The 21330-nt window shown below is 53.1% G+C and overlaps 1 protein-coding gene across 3 annotated transcripts in view; it reads right to left on the bottom strand.

Moving 5' to 3' along the window:
- Positions 1-21330, bottom strand: part of SMARCA4 (SWI/SNF related BAF chromatin remodeling complex subunit ATPase 4) — an 87475-nt gene continuing 66145 nt past the window's right edge. For 2 of the 3 annotated variants that reach the window (XM_082837032.1, XM_082837033.1), the window contains 6 exons: positions 16691-16944; positions 4252-4357; positions 3884-3985; positions 3073-3205; positions 2738-2880; positions 1-607 (listed from right to left, as the gene is read on the bottom strand). In XM_082837032.1, coding sequence (XP_082693158.1) covers positions 575-607; positions 2738-2880; positions 3073-3205; positions 3884-3985; positions 4252-4357; positions 16691-16944 — 771 coding nt within the window. In that variant the 3' untranslated portion in view covers positions 1-574. Of the gene's footprint in view, positions 608-2737; positions 2881-3072; positions 3206-3883; positions 3986-4251; positions 4361-16690; positions 16945-21330 lie in introns of all 3 variants that reach the window. The other variant, XM_082837031.1, reaches the window with a different exon arrangement.

The following is a 21330-nucleotide window of genomic DNA, read 5'->3' as shown; positions in this document are numbered from 1 at the left end:
CACACGGGGCCCCAGGGCCTCACAGCGCTTGGGGTGGCAGCGGACATTCACCACCACCCCAGGAGCCGGGAATGAGTCCACCAGAAGGCAAGACTTTTGTTGTAGGTTTAATTTATTACTGTTTGACATCCAGTGACACTGACATACCCCCGCCGGGCCTATGGACCCCTGGCCCTGGCGAGTCTGACCTGTCCAATAAAATACAGTACGAGGAGTGGACGGCTACACACATGCATCCACAGCTTAAACTACAGTGATTCCAAACTGCGGCCGAAACAGTACTGCCAGGGAAGGAAAAGAAAAACAGGTGTCGCGTGTTCCCCAATTCATAATTCTTTTTTTTTTTTTCTCTCATTTTAAACAGTTAATGCTGTTACCAACGCTACTGATGCCAGGACAGGGCCAGACACAAACAGTCCTACATCTTCTCTGCTGTATAAATATGGAAGATTTTTGTTTATACAGTTTATCCCAAGTCTGAAACTACATCTGCTGCTACCCGTTACTGCTAAGGGCTACACCATCTCAGATCTGGAACGAGCGGCTCGGGGTTGAGACTCTGGAATGTCGGGACTCAGTCTTCCTCGCTGCCACTTCCTGAGCGGTCCTGGAGGGGGGGACAGGAGGAGAAAGCGTGAGTCAGCCCCGCCCTCAGGAGCACCCCGACTGGCGCCGACCTCAGCTTTAGATGCACTCAACCACCAATGCAGGCAGCAGAACCGCTCTGCCCTGCAGGGAGCGGGCAGCACTGGCTCCACGAGGCTGGGTGCGGACTGGCCTTTGCCCTCATCCCCTGCTGCCATGGCCACACCGTGACGTCACCGTTCTCCCACAGACTGTCCCCTGTGTCCACATCGGCTCTTCCTCGGGACGTGGGAGGCTTGCTGGGCCTTCCCTGCTCTGTCCCACTGCTGTCTGCCTGTCCCTGTGCCCCTGACTTGCGGCTTTATTTTATTTTTGTGGGCATGCCACGCAGCTTGCGGGATCTTAGTTCTCTGACCAGGGACGGAACCCGGGCCCACAGCAGTTACAGTGCCAAGTCTTCACCACTGGACCGACAGGGAATTCCCCTGACCTGTGGCTTTAAAACCACCTTGGCGATTCCTGGCCACGTAAAATCTCTGCTCTCCTGTATAAACATTTTAAACAGCTTGGCAAGGGCCACAGAAGCCCTGCTGGATCCAGACGGGCAGATGGGTAGCTTTACAGCTCAGACCCTCCTCTCCAGAAACAAGGGCCGCCACTCCCGTGTTCACAATGTCATTAACGTCCCCATAAGACCATGGATGTCTATGGTCAGATTTATTCTGAGGCACCTGGGTTTTTTTTTTCCTAATTAATTATTTATTTATTTTTGGCTGTGTTGGGTCTTCATTGCTGCACGCGGGCTTTCTCTGGTCGCAGTGAACAGGGGCTTCTCATCGCAGTGGCTTCTCTTGTGGCGGAGCACAGGCTCTAGGCACGCGGGCTTCAGTAGTTGTGGCTCGTGGGCTCTAGAGCGCAGGCTCAGCACTTGTGACGCACGGGCTTAGTTGCTCTGCGGCACGTGGGATCTTCCCGGACCACGGCTCGAACCCGTGTCCCCTGCATTGGCAGGCGGATTCTTCACCACTGCACCACCAGGGAAGTCCGAAGGCACCTGGTTTTGCTGCTATTGCAAACAGCTATACAAGAAAACTAACGAGGGACTTTCCTGGTGGTCCAGTGGTTAAGACTCCTCATTTCCAGTGCGGGGGGCCCAGGTTCCATCCCTGGTCGGGGAACTAGATCCCACATGCATGCTGCAACCAAGAGTTCGCATGCCACAACTAAGGAGGCTGCGTGCTGCAACTAAGACCTGGTGCAACCCAATAAATAAATATTTTAAAAAAGAAAAAAAGACTAACAACAACAAAATGGTGCTTGTCAGGCTGTTCTGGGAGCCAGGCCCCGTGTAATCGACTTGACCTCCGTGCTTTGTAGAAGTGGAGATAGGCTTAGAAGTGAAGTGAAATGCCCAGGCCCTACAGCAGGGAAGGGCCTGGCATCCGGGCTAGAGCCAGAGGGCAAAGCTTATTTAAACCCAGCCAGTGGGTCTGCTCGTGCCCCCACGCCCATGAAAGTGTCCAGGCTTGATGCTCCTGTGGCTCTTCCCTGGTGTGCGAGGGACTGCAGCCTGTGCCAGGGGGACCATCACCGAGGCACCGCTCACAGCCCCGTTCACAGGGTCTGCTGCACAATATTTTTATGACTGTGGATTATGGGACCTTTTGTTTTTTGCTTGCTTTTTCTTAACCCACTACCATGGTTTAGAAATCCTTCTAGACAGGCCGGAACAGAGCCACAAGCAGAGACCTGGGGTGCACGGCGTGTGCCCCGTGCAGTGAGGACACCACGGCAGTCCTGGCGGCTGGAAGGCCCTGTGCTGTGGGCATGGGGACCCGCTGGCGGCACCTCCGATCTCACCGCCTCCCACCCCAACACTGCCGGCCCGAGCTCGGCAGCCCTGGTGCCCTGGGTTGGCAGCTCTGCAGGCTGCTGCAGCAGGAACAGGCTGGGATGCCCCACCTGAAGCCCACCAGCTCCAAGAGCACTGCTTGTAGGGCCGCGTGGACTTGGACTTGAGTCCCAGGCCATATAAGGCTGAGCCTCGGTCTCCGCATCTGGGGAGCGGGGCTGTTGGCCTTGGACCAGGGACCAGCACGTGGCACGGCGCAGACGTGCAGCGACCCGCCTGCCCGGGCCCCGCAGGCTTTACCTCGTCCTGCTCCTCCTCACTGTCGTCGTCGCTCACCACCGGCTTGGCCCTGGAGCCACGGCTCGGCCGCCGCCGGCCGCCCTTGAGCCGGTCCTGGGCCTTCTCCTTCCGGCCCAGCTTGATCTTCACTTTGACCGAGCGAGCTGGGGTGGGCACCAGGAGGAAAGAAGATGTGAGCTCGGGAGAGCATGGCACCTCGGAGCCAGGGGCGTCTGGGAGCCGTGCGGGCTTCGGGTCCCCTCAGGTGGGTGTGACCCCATCCCCGCCTTCCCCCACCCCGGGGGATGGGCTGCAGCCCCGCCCCAACGCACCCCCCCTCCCCCGCCCAGACTCACACTCCGACTCCGAGCCTTCCTCCTCGCCCTCCTCTTCCTCCTCACTCTCCTCCCCTTCACTGTCTTCCTCCTTCTCGATTTTCTGCCGCACGCTGGTGAAGACCGACTGGAGGACGATGGAGTCTTCGTAGATCTGGGCGGAAACACACGGGGCTCAAATGCGGGGCCTGCTGGGGAGCTCCCCACCCGCTGGGCCCCAGTCCTGGCAGAGGGACAGCTCAATAATCCTTTCTCAGCTGGTGCCCCAGAGAGCACCGGGTTGATGAAGGGGCCCCAGACAAAAGGTCCGGTGTGTTCGTTCAGAAATAACCACACGTTCCTCCCTCCCTTTGAAGAATTGCACCGAGTGCGTTTTTAAAGGCTCTGAGGGGGTCTGCCGTAACATTAGAAACGCGTACCCCTCGCTGAAGCCAGCATCTCCCCCAAATACATGACTATCAGACCTCTTTTCCGAGAGGCACCCATCCCGACCCTTAAGGAAACTGCTAGGCTAATAAGGCTGTGTGTGTACACGAATTTCATCCCAGGATGGGACACAGCACAGGATTCCTTTCAAGAGAGTCCCCGAGGGAATTCAAAACAGATTCCGAGATATACGCAGACTGTTCCCAGGGTCACCATGGATGGATGGCACCGAGTCTACTTCCTCTTTTTAGTTTGTTTTTATTTTCTGCTATTTTTTCAGTAATACACACACATTGCTTCTGTAATGAGTAAAACAGTCCAAGTTGGAGGGAGTCTTTTTTAAAACCAGTCAATTCACAGGCGGGGGGGCTGAGGGGCGTGTCACCCGGGGCTGGGGGCTGCTCACCAGGGAGCCCTCCAGGTTGAAGGTCTGCGCGTTCTGGCACAGCAGCATCACGTCCTTCTCTAGGTCGTTGAGGCTGCGGTACTTGTGGCTGCGGATGCGCTCCTGTGGGCGGGAGAAGCGGCCTTACCTCTGGACCCCCTCGCACCCGGCGTCCCTCTGTCTGACGAGGTCACGGCTGAACCCCCAGGCTCTGTGCAGACGGGGAGGCCCAGCTGTGGGTGCCGGGGGCGGGGGGCGCCCGTCACATCCTCAGGACCCCTACGTCCAACGCCTGGCTCCCTGCCTGGGGGGGCCCGAGGCCCAGGCTCGGAATCCCCCAAACGCCGACGTGGCACGTCCTTCTCCCCGCACACTCGACACGGGGTTACCTTTATCTTCTTGAAGTCCACAGGCTTGCGGATGAGCTCGTAGTACTCAGGCAGCTCCTTGCGGGACGGCAGCTGGATGAACACCTCGCTGAGCTGACGTCCACTACTACTGCAAGGAGGGACACGGCGGCGTCACTCACAGGCCCTGCCTGCCGGGGAGCCCTCACCCCCTGCCCGGCGCCCCCCCCACCAGGCCACTCCCCCATTGCTTGAGGACAGAGCCGGTGAGAAATTCAAGGCTGACTCGGGAATTATTTCCCGTACCTGCGCTGTCTTGTGAGTTCTGGAACATTCCTGAGGGGCAGCCATGCAGAGAGGCCCCTGATGCATTTGAATCGAGGCTCCGAACTCACCCAACTTCCTCCCATCTCCCCTCCCCCACCCCAGCCCTGGAGGAAACAGCATCACGTGCCACATGCAGCGAAAGCCTTGGCACTTGAAAGAGGGAGAAGAGCCCTGATTATTTGTTTACGACGCAAAAACCAGTTTGCTCACGTTGGGAGCATCAAGTGCCTGCACCTTCAGAGGCCAGTTTCCCAAGCACACTGTGCACCTCTCACAGGCGGCACTTACGAGCGGCGAACTTCAGAGAATCTGGCCAAAACCCAAGGAGAGATGCCCACCCCACCCCCACCCCCCGGCAAGATGCTAATGGATGACAAAAGCTGTTTTCTAGTCTTTTCCAATGAGGTGCTTGCTTTGCACAAGGGAGCAGAGGAAAGACGTGCCGTGAGTGGCCATGAGATGAGGAACCCGAGCACTGGGCCGCCAGGCTGTGCCACACCCGCGCCCGGCTATGCTGGGGCCAGGAGCTCCGAGGTAACATCCTCCCAGTGCCTGGACGAGGAGGGGGCGAACAGAGAGACATCCACCCTCAGCCTCCCTTCAGCCTCCAGCGTGGCGACGCTGTCTCCTGGCAACGCCAGTTTTAGACCCGCTAAATTAACGCTGCAGCCCACAAACAGGCTTGTATGTGGTGCTAGGGCCATGGGCTCCGTGCTCACCCGTGGCATCCACACAGGTGGCCTGGCCTCGGGGTGTGCGTGGCCCTTCAGGGAGCTCAGGAAGCGGGACTCCAGCACCATGATATAGAGGGAAATTCCAGAGCAAAACCCTCACAAACCTCTGGGGAAATCGCGTCCTTGAGGAATAAAAGGCCCACCTGGCCCGAGAACTGTTGTCTGGTGCCACGTGCTGAGGGCAGAGGGCCTGGAACTGGCCGTGTGTGAGGGAGGGGCAGGGCGCCAGGGTCACGGGGGACTTTTAAAACCGCCCTCTCTGACGGTGAAGACCTCTTGAAAAGCCACTGCCATAAGATTTTCGTTGCCAAAGTGCTGAGAAGTCGTTTTTAATCCTTAGAAGTCCCCTGGAGAGCGCCCCCCTCCGCCCCCCGACCAGGGGCTGGTGCGGCCTTCCAGGCTCGCTCACCGGCGCCCCCCTCCTCGGGGCTGCTTGGCTCTCCAGGATGGGCTGCCCGTGACCTCCGACGTCAGCGCCCCTCTCCACCTGCTCAGTCACCTCAGAATCACCGAAGCGGCTGCTCCCCCAGGGAACCCCGGCTCCCACCCTCACCTCCGCATAAATGTCATCTTCCCGACACCTCTTAATAACACGGACGACTGAGATGACACGTAAAGGCACAAACCTTCAGTGCTTGCTCCCGTGAGCCTCCCCGACCTCCAGCACCTGGCCGAGCTTGGCCTCCTCTTGAATTTGAGGTTACGGGATCCCACAGGGTGAGCCCCCAGGCCTGGCCTCCCCGCTCACCACTGCCGGTGAGACATGCTCTGAAGAAGTTTCTGCCAGGCAGAATTGCTGGAACTCCATCTCTGGCTCTGCTCTGCGTCCGGCCGCCTGGCAGCGGTGGGCACGCGAATGAAGGAGCCTGAGAGAATCCTGCTGCGGTCAGCATCGGCCCTGTGACCCCAATTCAGACACAAAGAAAGGAAGCACCCACCATGGCCCTAATGCCTCCAGCCTGGCCTGTCACCTGGTTTTTGGTAACACTAGCAGTGGTGGCTGCTGTTACATACGACAGTGACGTTATTTTCCAGCCTCTAGGTGTCAGTTCCCACAGCAGGGATTTTCTTCTACCTCGTTCACTGCCCTGTCCCCATCACATCGGGACACGAGACACAGAGGGGCTCAGAGTGACTAGGGCCTCGCCTGGAGCTCCAATTCCTCCCACATCTAGCCCAGAGGTCATTTCTTACTGAACGAGGTTTGTGACCATGCGGTGGGGGGGGCCTTATCTAGTTTTCTAAGCCCTGCTCCTTAGAGCCCGAAGAGCCCTGGTTGGGACCCTTATTATTTAACCTGCCCAGATGGTCTCCTCCCTATGGGAACGTGCCCTCCCCCACACCAACTCAGGGTTCTGGTGGGGCTGCCCGTCACTGAGTCCCCACCTGTCCCCCCAAGACTATGGCGCGACCAAGCACAGCTCCTCAGCCGTCGGGTCTCAGTGCCTGGTCCAGGCAAGAGCCTGGGACGCAGCCAGCCAATAAGAGCCCTTCCCTGGGCCTTTTTGCCAGGAGCTGGGGAAGCAGAGGTCTTTTTTCTTGGTGTGTGAGGCCTTGAGGACGGTGCCCAGAGCTGTGTTTCACCACAGGGGTAAGGGGAGAGGTGGCAGGTGGCTCTGGGTCCTGAAAGCTAGACTTCACTAACTCCTCCATGACCTCCAAGCCAAAGGAACCCCTGTTCTGCTTGCGGGGCTTACACCTGAGTTCCTGATACATAGAGCCCCAAAGTCTAAATGGACACATCCTTTGATGTGTCCTTGAAACAAAAAGATAACATGTGAAGGAGAAACAAAGAATCAGATGAGACAAAAAGCAAAACAAACAAAAAAACAGACCCAAACCCCCGAACAGGACAGAACCACAGACTCTCAGCATTTAAGAGGTCATCCGTCGATATCCCATTCGAACAGATGGAGAAACCAGAGAGGTTATGAGAGCTGGCCCAGACACAGAAAATTGGTGGCAGGCAGGACCTGAGCACAGGTGCCCTAGGCTAAGTCAGGGGTCTCTCTCATCCTTTCCCATATACTGTTCTAGAATCTTTTTGTTGTTGTTGTCGTCCTTTTTTTGGGGGGGGCCGCACTGTGTGGTTTGCGGGATCTTAGTTCCCCAACCAGGGATCGAACCCGGGCCCTCGGCAGTGAGAGCGTGGAGCCCTAATCACTGGACCGCCAGGGAATTCCCCCCGTGTACTGTTCTAAATCAAGGGTCAGCAAACTTCGTCTATGAACAGTGAGTATAAATGTTATAGGCTGGGCTTCCCTGGTGGCGCAGTGGTTGAGAGTCCGCCTGCCGATGCAGGGGACACGGGTTCGTGCCCCGGTCCGAGAAGATCCCACATGCCGCGGAGCGGCTGGGCCCGTGAACCGCGGCTGCTGAGCCTGCGCGTCCGGAGCCTGTGCTCCACAACGGGAGAGGCCACAACAGTGAGAAGCCCGCGTACCGCAAAAAAAAAAAAAAAAGTTATAGGCTTTGTGGGCCATACCACCTCTGTTACAACTACTCAACTCTGCCATCGTTGCACCAAAGTGGCCACAGAGAACATGTAGGCCAACAGAGTTTGGCTGTATTCCTCATTTATAAGAAACAAAATCTGATTTTCATATAATTTCACATCATGAAATAGTATTCTTCTTTTGATTCTCTGAAACTCACCTAAAAATAATTCTTAATTCACAGACTATACACATACAAGTCGTGGGCCATATCTATATTTTTGCTAGTTTGCAAATTTGGTTTTTTGACCCCTGGTATGAATCCTGAAAATAACAGAAAGCATGTCTGTATTGGGGATGATAACATACTGCTTGATGCCTTCCATTCTTCACCCTTTGACCAGGGCAGACATTGCAAATGGATCAGAGCACTATCTCTTGAGCCCTGATAGCCTCAGGCAGGCAGCAGCAATCGACTGAAGATAGTACTCAAGACAGATCCTAGTTGCCTCCTCCCCAGTCCCTCAGCCCCACTCTCCGTCCTAGAGTGCATTTCAGACCCTCTTCCCATGACACCTCTTGATAACATCTTCTCACCCTGGGACTATTTTCTCTTTTGACTCTTAGTGAACTGAGCCAGCAAGGGTCCTGGATATGAGGTCAGGATTTTAAAAATTGACTTAGCAGCAGAACATTTATCTGAAACAGAGTCTCAGATTATGTGTATGTACACCATTCATGAAATTTGAAAATGATACAATGAAACACATTAAAGAGGTATTAGTACAAAATTACTTTCCAGGTTCAATTTTTTGACCCATTACAAAGTCAAGGATATCTGGAGAATAGAAAAGTGAGACGTCTGGGGCAGATCCACTTACAAATATTTACTAAGAGCCTCCACCTGCCAGGCATCCACCCTTAAAAGATCAATCTTAGTGTCAGATTTATGGCTGTGCGGTACAGAAAAACTCCTGACTCATGCACGAGTGAAAGGAAATAATATTCACCAAGGAACCTGCCAACAAGGAAGGTCTGTAGGCTGCCTGCCCTGCACTCTTAGCACACTCTTCCAACAAAGAGGGAGGGTGGGGAAGCTTTACTGCAGGGTCCACATGCTGAGGGCTGGACTGGCTGTAGGTCACAAAGCTGATTAAGAATCTCATGAGCCAAAATTTCTAATGAACTGATTATTTTACAGAAGCCAATGACACACCTGGGGGCTCATGTTTCTTAATACAGTTCAATGATGAAATCCAAATCTCATTTTGAAGAAAACCTGACCGCCCCCCCCCCACCCCCGCTAAGCTGGATTTGAAACCACTTAGTGTGAAACCCTCATTCTGGAGAAGAGGGTCACACGGCAAGCAGCAGAAGCCGGATCATAATCCAGCCTGGCTCTCAGGGGTGGCATCTACTCAAATGGACGTTCCAGCTTCCCCAAGCTGACCTGAACGCCGCGAGAGCCAGTGCTGTGCTCTGCCGTGGCAGCTGCTCAGGGACGTTAGCTGCGGGTGACGAGCACCGTTCATGGCACTTCAAAGAACGTTTCTCAGGACCAGGGAGAAGATGAAAATGAGAGGCACAGCAAGCCCAGGAGCTGTGGCCAGGGCTGGGCGGAGCTGGTCATGTGAGTGCAGGGAGGCCCAAGGCCTCTCTGCAGGGCTGAGTGACCTCGGTCTTGAGGAGCGTGCTTCCTGTTTGGAGCCCCCATGTTACCATCCGCGCTGAGCACCGAGTGGCGCCAAGGCAGAGAGGCCTCAAGCTCCTTCTCAGGTGGCAGGGTCTGCAGGATGGCCACCCTGGGAGCTACGGGTGCTGGGGATCCCTGGACTGCTGGGACCAAGGGGCTGCGGTGTGTCTGGGGGTTGGCGGGTGGGGAAACCGTGCTGCCACCGTCCGGGACCCACAGACCCACTTCCACACCCCCCGGGAGGCCCCCGCAGACACTCTCTCTTCCCTCCTCCTAAATTTTAATCTTAGTTAAATTACATGTTTAATTTAGTTTCTGAGTCTCACCTCAGAAGTTTGGCGCTCCTCCTCTGCCTTTCAATCCCTTAGCTAGCTGTCTCCCGGCCTCCTTTTAAATTTTACCTGTGTTCTGGTAATTTCTCATTTATTTGACCTTGACTTTGGACCTTTTTATTCATCCTTTGCCCCTCATTTTTTCCCCCGGTTGTCTGGAATTTTCCATTTTACACCTCCTGCCTTACCTGTTTATCCTATTCTACTGATATTTCCACGCATGTTCCTCTACTGCTTCCTGAGTACAGAAGAAGCACATGCCTGCTGAAATGCACTGAGCACTTCACAGGGTCTCACAGGGGATTCCGAGGGGGGCAGAGGGACGGGAGGGGCAGGCTGCCACCTGCTCACCCAAATCTACTTGTTTCTGGAGTCCAGATATCTATCTGTACCTGTCCTATTTTAAGCTTTTATGTAATTCTACTTTTAAGACCCTTAAAATTAGAACCCTGTTTTTTGTTGTTTTGGCGTGCTCTGTCTCCACCATGGCGATTAGCCGCAGGGAGTGAAGCAGGGGGATGGAATCGGCTTGACTAACTGGGCAGGTGGGGCTTCTTCCTGCAAATTCCGTGGCAGGCTCAGAACCTCAGCACGGCTCAGCGAGGCCACCTGGGCTAAGCCTCCAGTGGCTTTGAGCCCCACTCGGCTAGCAGCCTGGCCTATGCCCACGCTCAGGCGGGCCCGGGGATTAATGATGGGGATCAGCACTGTTCTCAAGACATCTCACCTCGGCGCCTCTCACGCCAGGCTCTGGACTCGGGGCTGAGCAGACAGCACTGACCCCACAGGCGGAGGGCCGCCTCTTGCCCTGCAGTGCCCATTCCAAGCTTGGGCTCCCGATGAAGGGCCAGTACACCCTTCCAAAGGCCGAGGCAGGAGAAGCCTGAGGCCTCCCTGCCCCGTCAGGAAAGGGCTCCCAGACCCGCCCACCCTCCACCCTCTCCCTTCTCCCCAGAGGCCTGTTCTGAAGGGCCTGCAGCCAACCGGGGTGCCCTCTCCTAGAGAATGTTTCTGCCTGACAACCTGCCCTGGAGCCTGTTACACTGCCCCGGTTTTTCTTGCCAATCAAAGCACAACCTTGCAACTGAAGAGCCACCTGCTTTTTAATTCTAATCAAGGTGATGCAGGGCTCCTGCAAGGGCAGAGGGCAAGTGCTGATGGGGTTGGGGCAGTGGCCACCAGGCCTGGCTGAAGCTGCCACCGTGGATGTGGTGGGGCCCTTCGTCACCCACAGTGGATCTGGCATTGATCCCAGGTCTCTGTGACACTCAAACCCTATGGTCCTTACAGGGCTGCTGCCTCCTGGTAAGAGGACAGGAGAAGGGGACCCAGAGGGTCCACCTAGTGGGGCTCAGCCCTGGGAGGCTTAGCCTGGGCGGCCTGTACACATCACCAACTTTCTGAACCATCTGGAAATAACTTATGAGTATCTCCTAAAAACAAAGATGTTCTCTTCCACAACCCAGGCTCGATGATCAAATTCAGGCAGCTTGGTGCCGATGGGCCTCCACTGTCCAACGCACAGTCTTTACAGCAGTGACAACTCTGCCCTGTAGCAGTTAACGGTCAAGCTCTACACATCAGCCAGCGGGGCACAGAAGGGGCTCTGTGGGGTCCTCTGGAGCCTGCCCCCTGAGGTGCCTTCCAGAAGATGCACTTCTCTGAAGCCATCCTAAAGGCACCACGGGATGCGCCCTGGAGCACACACCTGCTGACTGGCACTTGGAGACGGTGCCTAAATGCCTCAGCCACCAGCTGCTGAATCCCTCCGAAGGACCAGGGGAGAAGACAGCCACCGGCAGCACACGCAGCTCCGCGACAAATCCCAACCTGACCCTGCAGCCTAACTTACTGGTGTGCTTAGATATTTTAAAGTGAAAATCCCTACTTCCAGCTTAATGCCTTAATTCTGGTTTCACTTCTGGCTGTTAACCCGAGGGTTCCTCCGTGCAGTTTCGGGATTTCCAACCACCAAGGAGGAGGCACCCTGCGAGGCCCTGCGTGCGGGATTGGCCTCCGGGCCCCTGCATGCGCAGTTCCTTGGCCTGTGATGCTCCTTCCCTCCTCTTCCCTGGTGGGCCCCTGATTTCCTCAGGCTCTGCTTATGTGGCACTCCTCCCGGAGGCCATGCTGGACCCCAAGGTTGCCTGTGCCAGCCCTCAGTTGCGTTAAACTGCAGACTCTTCCAGCGTTTTCCCGTGACCCCATGGAAGGACATGTATTTTCACCGCCACCCAGCAGAGGGTCGCAGCTGCGAAGGCTAGAGACCTCACAACTCGAGGGAGGGCCGCTCACAGGGTGCACTGGGGCCTCGGGAGGGGTGGGCCTGGCAGCCCTGAATCTGAACACACATGAAAGACGCAAAAGCTTCCAAATCAGGACATTACCTGCGTGCAGATCAGGATGTACACGCAAAGGTTCTATCAAACACGACGGCACTGGTATTTTAACACCACTGGGGCGGGGGGTGGGGGGGTAGGGATCTTGAAATCAACACTCAGTAGCAACATTTGGAGTGGTGCAAATTGGGGGCGGGACGGCCCTGCTCAGACTCAGCAGCAGAGGCATGGCCGAGCCGCTTCTCTCTGGAGTCACTGCTTCGAGGTGCAACCCCACTCCCACCACGGTCACTGGGGACAGGCAGAGCAGCGCCACGCCCCTGCTCAGCAAGGCAGGCTCCCCACTCTGAATCCAAACGCTGGCGATGTCCTGTAATCATTCTTTGGTGTCCAGGAAGAACCAAGCTGTAACAATAAGTTCTCTCCTCAGGATCCACATTTAACTCAAGTACAGAGTTTAGCTAATCACAGGGTTCTAGCAAGCAAATGGGATTTTTAAATCCAAAGTTTCATTTTCTCTTCTGGAAAGGAGCAATCGGAAGTCTGAGACAAGAAAGTGCACGTCAAGCTACCTCTGGTTTTGTTCCAATCCTGTTCTCCTTGACGTGGTGGCCAGTCCCTCAGAAGCTTCCAGGTACGTGACAGCTGTGTCATAAAGAATTTAACCTGGCCCAAAGAAAGGTCTGGCCTTTGCCCTTGGCTCCTGGGAGGCCATGTCTCTGTCCTTGAATGTCCTGCCTGGTGGGGGTACCTTTGTTTAGCTGGGGGCCTTTGGCACAGTCTAAGTGTGATTCCAGGCAGGGGCGTCGGGTCAAGCAGCATCGGTTCAACCACAGAGGGACTGGAGACTGGGCAGCCACGTGGGAGGTCGGCCAGGTATACTGACCAAGTTCAAGGCTAGACACCAAGGCTTCCCAGACTGGCAATGCTCTGTGCGCATCTTCTCGTAATGTTGCCAGGAAAGTCACTGTAGCCGGCGATTCCACGGGGAGGACGCTGCTCCCTGTGCCTCTCCCCTCGGCTGGTTTTAATCTGTGTCCTTTCGCTGTAATAAACCATAACTGTGAGTACACCAGCTTTCAGAGAGTGCTGAGAGTCCTTCTAGGAAATTATCGAGACCGAGGGTGGTCTTGGGGACACTGAACTCTGCAGTTGTTGTCAGAAGACAGCGTGGTCTATAGACCGTGCCTAACCCTACAGCTGCATAAACCATGTTGCAGTTTTCCCCATGGTTTCAAATTCTTATGTTTTGATAAGAACGTCAAAAATGTCCATTAAGTAGGTCAGGTTTGTACCCAAACATCATCTCTGAAAGCATTTTCCATGAAGTAACGTTTCAACCAGGATGATGTGACTGTTTTCCTGAGTTTATGTGCCTTTTTTGATCTCTTCCTGTGTAGCCACCAGCAAACCAGCGAGTGGAAGGCCCTGCTCCAACTGAGAACCAAACGTTTCTCAAAGCCAGCGTGTAGGAGGCTTCCTGGAATGGTCATATTCTCTGTCCCACTTGTAACTCCTTTGCAGTTCTCCCCAGTCTAACGTCGAACTCCCCGTCCAGTGGGGCCATTGTTCCAGGAGGACGTGAGGTTAAGCATACGCCATGCTTCAAGCCCTCCCCGGAGGCACCACCACGTGGGTCTGACAGACCTGGGAGCTCAGCTCTGTGACTGCAGTGTCAGGGCTCTCATCAGGCTGGATCTCAGAATCCCTACCAGGATCTGGGTGTCCTGACATAGGCCAGTCTTGACAAGATGTCCCTGAACCCTAAAAGCCAGTTTTAATTCATTGCCCGATTTATCACCCAATCTTGCATGGGCTTGGGAGAACAGCTGTTTGCAGCAGCCAGGGGAGCCAGCTTCTCTTCTGTCACGTGACCTTCAGCTAAGCACAGTGCCTTTTCTCTAAGTCACAGGATGACTAAGAAAGTGGACTGACACTTGACATATTTTTAGTTTGAAAATATCCAAGGCCTTATCGAGTGCAGGGTGCCGATTTCAAGTGTCTACTATTTTTAAACCGAGGTGTAACCTACTACAGGAAAGTCCGCACATCTTTATCTTAGGTGTACAGCCTGGCGAAGGTTTTCATGTGCAGACCAAGATCCCAACGTCCCAGGAGGCTCCCTGGCGTCCCGTCCCTGTCAATTCCAACTTGAGGTAACCACTGATCCATGCTCATCACCGTCGGTCAGCTTAACTTCCTATAACTGGAAGCATACAATAGGTACTTTTCTGTGTCTGGCTTCTCTCACTCAACAGAGTGTAAGATTCTCCCAGGGAGTGGTAGTTTGTCTGTTCTCGTGGCTGTTAGAATTCTGTTCTTCGACTAGGCCGCTGTGGACGTGTTCTCCTGTGGGTGGACACTGGGCTGTTTCCTTTTGGGGAGTCGTGATCAAAGCTGCTATGGACGCACCTGTACATGTCTTCTGGTGGATGTATGCATTCAGGACTAGGACGGGAGTGGCTGGGTCAGAAGCTTCATCTGTGTGTCGAGCTTCAGAAGATACTGCCCAGAGCCACATGCTCCCATGAGCAGGGTGTGAGGTGCTACTGCTCCACGTCCTTGGTGGTACTAAAAGGAACTTTAACACTTCTGGTGTGTGTGAGGAGGCACCTCACGCTCATTTTATCGTGCATTTCCTTCTTGTTATGACGTCGATGTGGTGATCCCGAGCACCTTTTCACACGTTGATTGGTCACTGGGGTATCTTCTTCTGGGAGGTGTCTGTTCATGCCTTTTGCCCATTTTAAAATTGAATTTTCTTTTCCTAGTCTGTGGCAATTTTCACCATCTTCATGAGGGTGTCCTTCGATGAACAAATGTTCTTAATTTGAGTGAAGTCTAACTTGTGAGTCTTTTATGGCCAGTGGCGTTTCTGTCCTACTGAAGAAGTCTATGCCTCCTTTAAAGACATGAAAATTTTTTCCCATGTTGTACCTTTCACATTTATGGGTTTAAAAAAAAAGATTTATTGAAATATAGCTGATTTACATCACGTTTATGTCTGTAATCCATTTCAAATTAATATATGTGTATGGCGTGAGGAGGGGTCAATATTCATCTTCTCCGTATGGATGGATATCCCAGTGATCAGCATGACTTTTTGGAAAGTCCATCCTTCCCCACTGACCTTCAAGGGTCTTCTTCATTTTGACAATGTTAAGGTTCCCTTGCAAGCATACTATTAGGAAGAAAACATCAGGGTCTATTATTTTCATTGGATTTTTGCACATTCCATATTACAAGTAAGTGTTGGTCTACTTTTTTCTTTGTGGAATTGGCCTCAAAGGTGAAGTTTGCAAATGAGTTCAATATTTTGTTCTCAATACTGACACAAGGAACTTCCCTTGTGGCGCAATGGTTAAGAATCCGCCTGCCAATGCAGGGGACACGGGTTTGAGCGCTGGTCGGGGAAGATCCCACATGCCGTGGAGCGACTAAGCCCATGTGCCACAACTACTGAGCCTGTGCTCTAGAGCCTGTGAGCCACAACTACTGAAGCCCGTGTGCAGCCAAAAATAAAATTAATTAATTAAAAAAACCCCAATATACACTTAAAAAAACCAAAAAAACACTGACACAAAATGTAATATTTTTAGGCCTAGCAGTTGAACTTAAATATGCCTCTTTTCCACTTCATCATTTGTTTCTCTTCCAATAATAAAGGATTCTTTTTAAAGAGCAATTTGTATCCTTTTTTGGGTACTATAACCATCACCACCCCCTGAAATCACAGGCTTGGTAACAGTTTCTCCAAATGATACACCATGGGCTCATGCCTTGACACTATTCCCTCAGACAGATTAAATTCTCCCCTACTTTGCTTGTGACTGACTGCAGAGCATTACTATGAATTCAAGTCGTAAAACCCTCCCGTTACGGGGACAGCCTCATCGATCTGCATATAGCAGAAAGTGGAACAAGACACTGGGTGGGGGGGAAGGATGCCCCTGGCTGCCCTGTGCAGCTCCACACGACCCACCCTGCGCTGGCAGGATGGGCACAAGTCTCCTAGGAGGGCCGCGGGAGAGCCATTATTTTCTTCTTACTTACGTAGTACTCATGATCCACAAATGGATCTACAAAGCAGAAAGCATGCATTGTCCTGTGGTTGGCGTGTCTGTGAGGGCAGGGGCCCCAGTGCCTAGGGGGAGCCTGGTCTATGTCTTCTCCACAAGCGGCTGACCTGTGATGGCCCAGGGAGACCACAGCCAGGCGGGGTGGGGGACTGTCTACAGAAGGAAAACCACTGGCTCTCTGCTCCAGCCACAGGCGCCTCCTCACCACGGTCCACCAGCCACGTGATCGGCCTCCATCATAGCACAGACCCCCTTCTCCCACACTCACCCTGCCACTGGCCTCGAACCCGCTGGCCACCTCCTGGACCCCTTGTCCCCAGACCTGCCCTCCTCAGGGCCCCTCTTGAACGTCGCCTCCCCTGCCCTCTCACCATGGCTGACGCTGCCTGTCTCCCCTCTTCCAGGACGTTAATGTCACGTCCCACGAGGACAGAGGCTCCGAGACAGAGATTCCACCTGAGTTTGTGGAGTGACTGCCCGGGCAGCGGGCTCGCCGGCCCCTCCCAGAGGCCCCCGTCCGCCCGCCCCGCCCCCCCGCTTACCTGTCCTTGTACTTGATCACAGCGTCCACGATCTTCTTCATCTTCTTGGTGAGGTTGGGCGGGTTGGGGGAGAGCTTCTCGGCAGGCGGCCGGCCACGCTTCTTCTGCTTCTTGCTCTCGTCGTCCTTGTCGCGGCTGCGGGTGCTGGTGGTCGGGGTGGAGGGGCCGGCATCGCTGTCCCTCTTGCGCTTCCGCGATGATTTCTTCTGCCGGACCTCCTCTTCGATCTCCTCCAGCGTGCCCTCCTCGATGGCCTTCAGGGTCAATAGTGGTAAAAATAGGACAGCCAGCACCGAGGTCGACAAGCAGAGGCCGCGGCGCAAACCCGGGGGCCTGCCTGGGGCGGGACACATGCTGGGGCTCTGGATGGGCTCCGAGGGCACGGGGGCCGTGAGGGTCAGCTCTGTCTCCCCGATGCCAGCCCACCCAAGCCTGTTCTTCGCAGATAAATGGCGTATGTTACAGATTTAAGTGTCACAGCCTCACTGTGCGAAGCCTGAAGAGTGGGCTCCTGTAAACCCTCCACCCAGAGGTGACCCCGTCAACACTTCTGCTCTAGACCATGTTCCATGTTTTTAAAAAACTGTGGTAAGATACACATAACATAAAGTCAGCCGCTTCAAACACTGTCAAGTATGCAGTTCAGTGGCACTGGGAACGCTCCTGCTGTGCAGCTGTCCCCACCCTCCACCTGTAGGATGTCCCACCTTCCCACGCACATGTGCACAATCGAGGCAGCACCGGGATCGAGCCACATACCACATCACGACTCATCTTTTTGCTTATTATGTCCTGGATATACTTCCTCTCGTTTTTCTGCAACATAATTTTTAATGCCTATTTAATAGTATTTCCTTGTAAAATGGGCCTTAACTTAACTTCCTCTGTAGTTGGGCATTTAGGTTCTTTCCAGTTTTGCAAGAATGGGTGGGGTGGGCTATTGTAAGTACTGTCATAACTGACATTTGTCTTTCTTTTAGATAGATTCCTGAAAGTGAAACCGCTGGGTTGAAGAACACGAACGTGAGTGTTAACTTTAAAATAGTTCCAATGTACTAATTCTCAACGATAATAACTAACTTGCATGTTTTAGCCGTGAACACAAAGTGATGGGAAGCTAGGTTTCTACGGGGGCTTGGAATCAGAAACGGGAGTGGGGCCTGGACCCAAACGGATGCACTCGTTATTCATCTCAGTTACCAGCTGCATCTGAGTGCAGGTACAGGGCCAGGCACTGAACACAGCCCCTCATGGAGGGGAGACAGTAATACACAGCCCACAAACATGGTGACAAGTGTGCCGAGTGCCAAGAAGGAGGGTAAGAGGTGCTCTGAGAATGGTGGAGCAGATGTGTCCTGGTCAGGGTTTGGGAGAGCTTCCCAGAGGTGGGCACTTAAGATCTGAAGGGTCAGGGTGGTGGAAGGAGGCATCCACCATCCATGTCATCTTATGGGGTAATAGGGTTTTTGCAGATGTAATAGGTTAAGAATAGAGATGAGATCATACTACATTAGCATGGGCCCAAATCCAAGGAGTCAGAAAAGGCCGTAAGAGAGACACTGCGGACATCCATGTGAAGGCGGAGGCAGAGACTGGAGTGATGTGGCCACAAGCCAAGGAATACTGGGGCCACCGAAAGCTGGAAGAGGCAAGGAAGCAGCCTTCAGAGGGAACATGGTCCTGCTGACACATAGATTTCAGACTCCTAGCCTCCAGAACTGTGAGAGAATAAATTCCTATTGTGTTAAGCCACCAAGTTTGTGGTAATTGTTACAGCAGTCCCAGGAATCTAATACTGGGGTCTCTGGTCCTTTGCCCTAGATATGCAGGTCAGCCCAGAAGGGCAAGAGCCAAGTACATTCTACAGGGTTTGGGTACATATGGCATCAGAGTGGCTGCCACAGAAGTGGTGCGAACTACATGTCCACCACTAAGACAGAGGAGTGCCTGATTTGGGTAAATATCTCTTTTATTAATGTAAATTTTATTGAGTATGATATATTAAAAAAATGGCATGTGCTCAAATGGGAAAGAATAGACTTTTCAACAATGGTGCTGGGACTACCAGATAGCCACATGCAAAAGAATGAAGTTGGACCCTGACCTCACGCCACACGCAAAAATTAACTCAAAAACGATTAACGGTGGACTTCCCTGGTGGCACAGTGGTTAAGATCCTCCTGCCAGTGCAGGGGACATGGGTTTGAGCCCTGGCCCGTGAAGATCCCACATGCCACGGAGCAACTAAGCCCGCGCACCACAATTACTGAGCCTGCGCTCTAGAGCCCAGGAGCCACAACTACTGAGCCTGTGTGCCACAACTACCGAAGCCCGCGTGCCTAGAGCCCATGCTCCGCAACAGAGAAGCCACCGCAATGAGAAGCCCGCGCACCGTGATGAAGAGTAGCCCCCGCTCGCCGCCAACTAGAGAAAGCCCGTGAGCAGCAATGAAGACCCAACGCAGCCAAAAATAAATAAATAATTTTTTTAAAAAAAAAAGAAGAAAAGAAAAAAAAAGTATCACGGACCTACATGTAAGAGCTGAGACTCTAAAACTCTTGAAAGGAAACACAGGGGTAAATCTTTGTGACCATCAATTGGCAATGGATTCTCAGGCATGCTGCCAAGGCACAGGCGAAAAGAGACAAACAAATAAATTTGACTTCATCAAAATTTTAAAATTCTGTGCTTCAAAGGACAGTATCAAGAAAGTGAAAAACAGGGGCTTCCCTGGTGGTGCAGTGGTTAAGAATCCACCTGCCAATGCGGGGGACACAGGTTCGAGCCCTGGTTTGGGAAGATCCCACATGCCACGGAGCAACTAAGCCCGTGCGCCACAACTACTAAGCCTGAGCTCTAAAACCCGCGAACCATGACTACTGAGCCCGCGAGACACAACTACTGAAGCCCACGCACCTAGAGCCCGTGCTCTGCAACAAGAGAAGCCACTGCAATGAGAAGTCCACGCACCGCAAGGAAGAGTGGTCCCCGCTCACTGCAACTAGAGAAAGCCTGCGCGCAGCAACGAAGACACGATGCAGCCAAAAAACAATGAATAAATAAAATAAATAAAATTTAAAAATATGTAAAAAAAAAAGTGAAAAGCAAAGACAAAAACCACCCCACGGAATAGGAGAAAATATTTGCAAATCATATATCTGATAAAAGACTTTAAAGAAGATCTACAAATGGCCAAAAAGTACGTGAAAAGGTGCCCAACACCATTAGCGCCACCACCACCCTCCCACCCCACCGGAAGCAATTCAAAACCACAAGAAGATACCACTGCACACCCACTAGGATGGCTAGAAACAAAAGGCAAATAGAAAGTTATCAGCGAGGACCTGGAGAAACTGGAACCCTTCCGTGCTGCTGGTGGGAATGTAAAATAGTGCAGCCACTTTGGAAAACAGTTTTCGTTCCTCAAAAGGTTAAACAGAGAATTACCATTTGATCCACTCCTAGATACACACCCCAGAGAAATCAAAACATATGTCCTCACAAAACCTGTACACAAATGTTCACCACTGCATTATGCACAATAGCTAAAAAGTGGAAACAACTCCACGGTCCATCAACTAATGACTAGATAAACAAGTGCTGTATATTCTTATAATGGAACGTTATCCAACCATAAAAAGAATGAAGTCCTGATATATGCTAGAACCTGGATGAATCTTGAAAGTATTTTGCTAAGTGAAGAAACCCAGACATCAAAGGATCACATAGTGCATGATTTCATTTATAGAAAATTTCCTGTTTAGGCAAAATTATTGAAACAGAAAAGTTGTTTAGCGGATGTCAAAGGCTAGGGGGAATAAAGGGATGGGAAGATAGCTAAAGAGAAAACAGTTTCTTTGGGGTGAGAATGTACTAAGCTTCATTTGTGGTGATAGTTTCAGAACTCTGTGAATATACCAAAAATCACTGAACTGTACATCTTACACAGGTAAAGTTATTCCTCAAAGAAAGGGAGGAGGGAGAAAGAAATGCGCACCGACTATCATCATTAGCGTGTGGGCAGCTACTTTTTAAAGGGCATCCATTGTCTCAGTAATGCCGGGCTGGCAAAGGCCCCACGCGAGCCGCTCGGGACTGTGGTTGGTACGACGTTCCTTCATCCAAGGTTCTCTTCTGGGCCCTGGAGCCCTGGGCTGACGGCAGGGAATGAGACACACACACCCGCCCCCAGCCCACCCGAGGTTCGGTGGTTCCTGGCATGTTTCAACAGCTCCCTCTGGTGCACAGCTCAGTGGGCGAGCTCGCAAGTCTGGGGTGTTCTGAGCTCCCAGGAGGGGACCAGGGCCACCTGGCCACATGGCTGAAAAAGCACTGGGGCTGCAGTTACTTAAGGGGAACCCCAGGGTGTGTGATAAGAGGCCTGGGGAGACAGCTGCTCATTCCAGGGTGTGGCGCTCAGCAGGGCGTAACCGAAAGCCGCCATCTGCCTTTCAGGAAGTGTTGTCTCAGGGACAACAACTCGAGGGTTGGACTCTTACTCATCACCTCTACACTCAGAACCCCTAGAGCAGGAATGGGGTCTGATTTGTCACTGTAACCCCAGTGCCAGGCCCCTGTGCAAATGTAGAGCGCCCTCGCTCGGGTGGGGGCGGGGGGTGGAATCAGGAGGACCAGCAGCC

The sequence above is a fragment of the Leucopleurus acutus genome (genome assembly GCF_964270905.1).
Source record: "Leucopleurus acutus genome assembly, chromosome: 3".
NCBI classification, from domain to species: domain Eukaryota; kingdom Metazoa; phylum Chordata; class Mammalia; order Artiodactyla; family Delphinidae; genus Leucopleurus; species Leucopleurus acutus.
The sequence above is the reverse complement of the archived record's forward strand: the minus strand, read 5'-3'. Positions and strand labels throughout refer to the sequence as shown.